This window comes from Dromiciops gliroides, chromosome 1 (genome assembly GCF_019393635.1).
Source record: "Dromiciops gliroides isolate mDroGli1 chromosome 1, mDroGli1.pri, whole genome shotgun sequence".
In the NCBI taxonomy this organism is placed as follows: domain Eukaryota; kingdom Metazoa; phylum Chordata; class Mammalia; order Microbiotheria; family Microbiotheriidae; genus Dromiciops; species Dromiciops gliroides.
Window position 1 is genome coordinate 742,694,034 of NC_057861.1, and position 8,183 is coordinate 742,702,216.

At 52.5% G+C, this 8,183-nt stretch overlaps 1 protein-coding gene across 1 annotated transcript; it reads right to left on the reverse strand.

Annotated features, from left to right (window-relative positions):
* Positions 1-546: 546 nt before the first annotated feature.
* Positions 547-4,718, reverse strand: PDE12 (phosphodiesterase 12). The gene is made up of 3 exons (XM_043977665.1): positions 3,308-4,718; positions 1,940-2,018; positions 547-1,747 (listed from the first exon to the last, which is right to left on the reverse strand). The coding sequence occupies exons 1-3, from the start codon at positions 4,649-4,651 to the stop codon at positions 1,305-1,307; spliced, it is 1,866 nt and encodes a 621-aa protein (XP_043833600.1). The 5' UTR covers positions 4,652-4,718; the 3' UTR covers positions 547-1,304.
* Between the last annotated feature and the right edge of the window lie 3,465 nt (positions 4,719-8,183).

The following is an 8,183-nucleotide window of genomic DNA, read 5'->3' on the forward strand; positions in this document are numbered from 1 at the left end:
GTAGAAGCTGCTACAACAAAGCATTAGTGTACGGTCCGGATTACCTCAACAAGCAAAAGCCAATCCTGGAGGCACAGTCATCTAGATAAGGAAGGACTTGGCCAGTGCCTTATAATAAATAAATACTATCGACAGCAAACACAGGCCAGCCAGCCCCAAACTGAAATCTGCTCCAAACAAAAAAGCAAAGTATTTGGCTTCATGGTTAAGGTTAAGAAATGAATTCTGAGATTTTCCTAAAACTCACTGGGTTGTTCAGTTTTATTAACTACTCCTGGTAATTCTTCCCATGTGTTCTTAGAGTTATTCCAATTTACAGAAATTAAGAAAAACCTGTCAACTACATTTTTAAACATCAAACCTAACTTATCTAAAAACTCCAGTCCGCTTCAGCAGGGCATTAAGATTTCTGACTTCTATCTGCTCTACCTTAACACTGCTCTATAGAGCCAAACTCCAAATAAAATTAAAACCAAACATTCTAATTACACAGAATTTAGGGCCGAGAGTGAAGCTGTTACATGCCAGTAACTATGGAACCAAGTCTACTGTATTTTCTTACAGGTTTAATAGGGAACATCCTTTTACTGGAGCTAATTTTTGTTTACAATCTAAAATTTTAAATTGGTCACATTAAGAACAGTCGCAGGAATACATTCCCTGGTGGCTAGTCATCAAAAACCAAAGCCCTACTAAGATCCTGTGTTTTGGCTGCAAAATTGGAGTGGTGACAGAAAGAAGGGATGGCTGTAGGTCACAATACACTTAATGTCTTCTTAAAGCTCTTCTTTTCTAAAGTGGCTCATCCAGAGGGAGACAGGGTTGGACCTGATAGCATTCCTTCCTTTGCAAGGATTCACCTCTGGCCACTCTCACTTTACACTTGGTAACCAAGATTTCCCTTAATTATAAAAACATGGTTCAGGTTTAAAAGGTACACTACTACTCTAGAAGTCCCATTAGAATCACTCAGGTTTCTTAAAAGACAAAATAAGCTCTTAATCACGGTTTAAAAATCACTTATTAAAAAAGGTCTATGATCATCCAATTTGGGGGGAGAGTTTTAAATAGATTTGTTTTCTTTCCTCTCTGTTGAGAAAAGAAAGGAAGGGGAACCATGCAGATGCCATGAGCAGTCACATAAATGAAGAACATGTTTGGAACAGAGCCAGTGGTAAGAGTATGAACACTTCTGTTTCCCCTCTTGTCAAGGTTATAATGTACACCTTGATTCAAGTTAGATCCTAAGTCATTGAATTTCTTGTTTTGTCTCAACAATTGCCTGCCATTCGGAGGCATCGAGTCTACTTCCACTTTAAATCGCAAATAAGGGCTATGTGATCGGAGGGGTGGGAAACGCTGGGTAAGGCTTGATGGGTGGTAACTTCTTCATGACTTGGCATTGGTATCACCTGTTCAACCTCTAAAGCAGTGAAGTCAATGAAAATATAATCTAGACATCCATGGAACCCTCCAACGTAATTAGTGTAGGCAGGTTCGCCACATGCACTTTTCAGTCTGAAAGGATGGGTGAGAGACATGTTGCAGCGCTCCTCTTCACCATTGGAGGTCCAGTCTTCATGGTCCTCAGAGATGCTACCAGTGCTGACAAAACTGTACATTCCTGTGGATGGCGTGCTGTTGAAATCCCCACAAAATAAGATGGGGATGCCGGGATACAGGACTTGTGTCACATGTTTAAGGTGATTCAAGGCCACTGCCATCTGTATGAGACGAATGTGCCCACCTGCAAAGATCAAAGTGATACCTATGACTAAATGCCCCGTATAAGTGTGGAACACAAATGACTAAAGAGTCAGGGACATGTTTAAAGAAAAATACTTGAATGCTAAGAGGCCTAGTACTTATTAACTAATTCAACAACGTAAGGTATTCATTCACCTTCTCTCCCCCAACCCCTCGCCCCCCAAATGCTTACCTCTTGGATGCCAGTAGAGATGAGTGTTTGCAACACAAATCTTTTTAGAAGAGTCCTCTGTAGACTGAAGAACTGAAACCTAGAACAGAAAGCAAGACTGCCTTAGAAAGTCTTAGTAGTTACTAACTTCAGAGTCTGATTCTGGACTATGCATTTTCATGATGACCAACCAAACACTGAATCTGAAATGATGTAATTTAACAGGGGCAGCAGAAAGCCCAGAAGCCATGAGTCTGAGTCTATCTTCTAAAGACATACAGGGCAAGTGGGACCAAAGGTACTTAAACAGCTCTCCAAGACTGAGCAGTGGAGGAGGTAATTTACTATCCTGGAGTTCAATTACACCTACAAAGTGATAGATCTGTACCAACATCTTAAATACAGTGAGCTGGGTCCCACATATGGGCACGGCACATTCCACTAAGGGGGAAATTAAGATGCTTGCCCAAGAAGGAATAGAAAAATTTATGAAGTTTTGAATTAGCAATCTAACCCCCCTCCCACCAAGAGAATGAAATTATTTAATGGCACAGGACAGAGAAGGAGGCAAGACCAGATTCCTGGAAATCCATGTCACTTAATTCAATCACATCGTTTTACACAAGAGGAAGCTTGGCCCCATTGAGAAATGACTTGTCTTGGGCAGAGAGAAGTGAGATTTAAATACAACTTCCCTGACTATTCATCTACAGCAATTAATAAACCTAATTTCATTTGATGAACCTTCCAATTTGATGGATCACAGGACATTCACAACTGGAAGAACATTTATTCCACTGAGGGCCAGACAATTTATAAGCTTGCCCAGGTAGCCAGTCCTTGGGTCAGGCCTCCGATCCACTCTGACCTTAAATCTACTGGAGGTACAACGACCTCTCTAGTCCCTTGGCTTCTGCTCACTTCCCAAGGCTCCCAAAGTCCTGATGTGATAACCATTGTGTGATAGGTGCCACAGGGGCCACGATCCCCCGGGGTTCAGCGAATCACTTGTCTAGGATGGCAAAGCTAGTAAGGAAGCTATCCGGGCAGGATTTGCAACCTTCCTGGCTACTAACCCAGGAGGCCGGCCTGACCCCGGCCTGACCCTGTCCCGACCTCTCGGGCCCCTAACTTCCTCTTTCCACCTTGGTTTTCCCCCATTAACAATCTAGTTATGAAGAACCCGTAGACCCCATCTGCTTGGGGATTCAGGGACAAAACAGCCCTTCCATCAAGGAGGGCTGAGTGAAGTAAATCGGTCGCTAACCAGCAGGCTTTTCCTGGGCTGGGGTTTGCGGGAGCAGGGGAAGAGGAGGGGGGCTACGACGCCCCTGCGGGATGGGGGAGGCCCCCTGGCCCCAGGCCCAGCCCCTCCCTCCCTTTGCTCACCTGCAGCGCCGAGGAGCGCTGCAGCACGCGGTCGCGCGCCTGCGGGTAGCGCGCCAGCTGCTCCAGCAGCGCGCCGTGCAGGGGGTCTCCGGACAGCGCCTGGTGGTAGGCGATGTCGTGCTGGGCCAGCAGGCGGAACTTGTCCCTGCGGAAGAAGGTGGCCAGGCCCTCGTGCTGGTGCTGCTTGAGGCGGAAGAGGCCGTGCAGGCCGAAGGCGTCGAGCGCGGGCGCCAGGCTGTCGTGGAAGACGGAGCGGTCCACCTCCTGCAGGCAGAGCAGGTCGGCGCTGTAGCCGCTCAGCTCCTTCTGCAGCAGGTTCAGGCGGTAGTCGAGGCCCAGCGCGTAGGGCGCGCAGTAGGGGTAGAGCACGGCGCGCGAGTGCTCCGTGTGTGCGTACACGTCGGCCAGCACGTTGTACGTCACGGCGCGCACCCGCCCGTCGCCGCTCACGCGCTGCGTGTACAGGTGCCGCTGGTCGAAGGTGCAGGCGCCGGGCCCGGCCTCCACGGGCCCCGCGCTCTCCAGCTCGCGGCTGGGGCCCAGCCGCTGCCCGTTACCCGGCGTGCAGCGCAGCTTCAGCCGCAGCCCGACGTCGGCGTTGGAGGGCGTGAAGACGCGCCCGTGCGCGCCGTCCACCTCCACCCAGGCGGGCCCTGCGCTCGCCCCCGGCGCGTCCCCGTCGTTCCCGGGTCGCGCCTCGCGGAACCAGGCGAAGAGCGAGCGCTCGGGCTCGCCGAACTCGAGGCCGAGCTTGGGGCAGACGGGGAAGCCGGCCATGATGTAGCGCGGCAGCTGCAGCTCCGTGACGGAGGGCGGGTTGCGCTCCACCTTGTACTTGACGTCGCCGATCTGCAGCACGGCGCCGTCCTGCCACGCGTCCACGTTGAGCACGTCCTCGCCCACGGGTTCCTCGCGGTAGTAGAGCTTGACCAGGGGCTCGGCGGGGCCGGCGGCGGGCTCGGCCCCCGCGGTGCCGGCGCTCCCGCCGCTCCCGGCCCCCGCGGTGCCGGCGCCCCCCGCCCCCGCGCCCCGGCGGCCCTTGCGCGCCGCCGCCTTGGCGTGGCCCTTGAGCGCGTTGGTGGCGATGCGGCTGAGCGCCCGGCCCAGCGGCTCGCTCTGGTCTCGCTGCATGTGCTTGTGGCTGCCGTCGGCCATCGCGAACGACAGGCTCAGCTTGGGCTCCGAGGGCACGCAGCGCACCACGGCGCGCTCCATGCCGGCCCTGGTCCCGGCCTCAGCGCCGGCACGCCCCGAGAAACGCGCCCACACCCCTTCGCGCAGCGCGCTGATCCCGGCCCGCAGCCTCCACATGGACCCGCGCCCGCACCAGCCGCCGCGGCCCATTCAGCCGCCGCCGCCGCCGCCGCTTCCGGGCCGCGGGCTCGGCCCAGCCCCGCAGCCGCGACAGCACTTTCGGCGGGACGCGGGCCGGACGGCGTCGGCGTGGGGGCGCGGCGGCGTGCGGGGTCCCGCTCCTCGCGGACGGTGCGAGCGGCCGGGTGGGGCCGGCGGGGGCGGACGCTCGGCTCGGGGCCGCCGCGTCCGGTGCGTGTCGAAAGTGCGGATCGGGGTCCGCGGGCGGGCTGTAGAGGAGGCCGGCGCGGTGACGTAGCGGGGGCGTGCCCCGCCGTAGGGGGGCGGGGACTTCCCACGCTGCGCCGGCGTTTGCGGCTGCCGGCGTGGGCGTGGGCGTGACTCACGGGGCGGGGGTGCTGGCTCGGGCCGCCCCTGACGGGGACCTGGGGACCCCCCCAACAGCCTTGGCCTAGGCAGCCCCGCCCAGGGCCTCGGGCCTGCGGTTCTTGAATGCCGCCTGCTGCCTGTGCGGCCCGAGCCAGCCCAGGGCTGTCATCTCCCGAGCCTCAGTTTCTCCATTTGGAAAACGGGCGTCTCGGCGGCGCGATTTGAAAGGGATCCGTGGGCGCTGATAAGCCCCCGCATGACCCCGCCTCTCTTGGGCTCACGAAAGGTGGATGGACGGAGAGCTGACCCGGGGTCTAAGCGCTGCCCCCAACCCTGCGAGGGCTCCCGGGGACCCCAGAGACTGTAACGGAGCTTTGTCCCCCCCCCAGCGCTCAGCCCTAGGGTCTTAGGCCCCCATTCACAACGTCCCCGAAGCCCGGCCGGACCCCGCGCTTAATGAGTATTGATTAGGTCTGCGGAGGGAAGCGCCTCTGCGCCCCCGGGGCGATGGCGAACTGGGGAGTAGGAGCCTCCCCATCCCACGGCCCGGAAGCCGAGACTGGCCCTGGGAGGCCCGGCCTCGGCCTAAGTGCGGCCCGGGTAGGGGCGGGAGACCCTCCTGAATTGGACGAAGGGCCGGGGCAGCCGAGGGTGTGATTTTTCCTTTGAAGACCAGAGAGGGAAGTTGTGGCTGTAAAAATCTGGATTCTGGTCGCAAATCTGACAGTGACCAAGGGCCACGTCACCCCCATTTTCTCGTCAGTAAAATGAGTTTTGAGCTCGCTCATCTCTAAAGCCCCTTCCTGCTTGCGAGGCTGTCATTAAATCTCAAGGAACCGAGTTCTTAGGCTCTTGTGTATGTATCAAATACTTGTGCTTATCGATGGAAGTTAAAGGACTATTTGTAATAAAGATATAAACTAAAGGAGAAGAAATGGCCTCCTTTTCTCACGCATCTGACCCTGACTTGGCACTCCCTTCTGACCCAGAGCCCTCCATGGTACCTTCTACAAAGCTCCTCGCTTTGGCACTTTAAATCTGCAGCGATTTGGCCCCACCTATTTTTTTTTTAACTCTTCAGTCAGCAAGCATGTATTCGGTACCTGCTATGTGTCAAGTACTGTCCTCATTGCTAGGCATAGAAGGACAAGAACGCAAACGTCTCTGCCCCCAAGGAGCTCACAATCTAAAGGGGAGGGGGGAACAACATGCAAGCAAATACATGCAAAGCAAATTATATACAGGATAAATAGGAAATAATTAACAGGGAAAGCACGGGGATTAAGAGGGGTTGGGGAAGGCTTGTAGAAGGTGGGGTTTAATTGGGATTTTAAAGAAGTCAGGGAGGTCTGTAGTCTGAGCAGAAGAGGGAGACTGCCAGAGAATTCCTGGAGCTGGGGGGGGGGGCATCCTGTTTCTGGAACAGCCAGGAGGTTGTGGTTGAGTAAGATGTCAGAAGACTAGAAAGGGAGGAGGGGGCTAGGATATGAAGAGCTTCGAAGGCCAAACAAGTTTGTATTTGTTCGTGGAGGCAATAGGAATAAGTTTATTAGGCAGCAAGGTGGCTCAGTGGATAGAGTGCAGGACTTGGAGTCAGGAAGACATCTTCATTGAATTCAAAGCTGACCTCAGACTCTAAATGTGTGACCTTGGGCAAGTCATTTAACCCTGTTTACCTCAGTTCCACACCTACAAAACGAGCTGGAAAAGGAAATGGCAAACCCCTCCAGTATCTTTGTCAAAAAACACACACCAAATGGGGTCATGAAGAATCAGACACAACAAAAACATTTTACTGGGGGGGAGGGGGTATGTGTGATAATGTGATATACGGTAGTATATGCAAAGTAAAAGTGGTGTTTTGGTTTTTTTTGTGTGTGTGTGTGTTTTATTTTGGATGTGGGTGGGTGGAGGACTAACAACTTGAGGGTTTCTTTCCAAAAAATAATGTTTTGGGCCTTGAGGGAAAAAGCCCAACCCTTTTATATCCATTTTCTTCACATCCAAAATTCTCTAAAACAATATAATCCCAATCTGTACAGTACTTGAAGGGAGGTGGGGCTCCAATTTCCTCCAAGCCTCAGTTTTCATAGCTAGTCTGGATCTGGTCAGATTCCAAGTTTTCAGCCTCCCTTTCAGAACTTAATGCACATTAGTCCTGTTAACACATTCAGTTTTTGTTTGTTTGGTTTTTTTTTAGTGAGGCAATTGGGGTTAAGCGACTTGCGGAGGGTCACACAGCTAGTAAGTGTTAAGTGTCTGAGGCCGGATTTGAACTCAGGTACTCCTGATTCCAGGGCCGGTGCTCTATACACTTCGCCATCTAGCTGCCCCAACACATTCAGTTTGAAGTGTCCAACAGGCAGTTAGTTGGTGATGCTGACCTGCAGCTCAGGTTAGTGCTGGATTTTGGGATCATCTATGTAGAGATGATTGAACTCATGGGAGCTGATAAGATGATCAAGTGAGGCAGTAGAGAGTGTGTATATTATATGTATATGTATATGTACATACACAGTACAGAGAAGATCCAGGACAGAGCCTTGAGGGACACCTAGAGTCAGTGGGCATAACTTGGTGGAAGATTCATCAAAAGTCATGAAAAGGGGGGCAGCTAGATGGTGCAGTGGATAGAGCACCAGCCTTGGAGTCAGGAGGACCTGAGCTCAAATCTGGCCTCAGACACTTAACACTTACTGGCTGTGTGACCCTGGGCAAGTCACTTAACCCCAACTGCCTCAACAAAAATAAATAAGAAAAAAAAAGTCATGAAAAGCCAGAGAACAGAAAATACCTAGGAGAAGAGGTGATTTAGAAGGTCAGGAAGTGGGCAGTTAGGTGGTGAAGTGGATTAAGCACCAGTCCTGGATTCAGGAGGACCTGAGTTTAAATCGGTGTGACCCTGGGCAAGTCATTTAACCCTCACTGTCCTGCCAAAAAAAAAAAAGGTCAAGAAGGATAGAGATCGAAGAGAAAAAAGTAAACCTAGAACGCAGTTTCAGTTGAATGATGAGGTCCTAGATCAGATTGCAGATCTCAGGTTCCCTTCTCTGACAATATAAACTCACTGGAAGTGGTATTTCACTTGTGTACACATAGCTCACTGCCTTGCATACAGTATAATAAATGCTTCTTGATTGAGTACCTTATTCTACCCAGAGTATTTAGACAGCCATACTACTGAAGCTATATA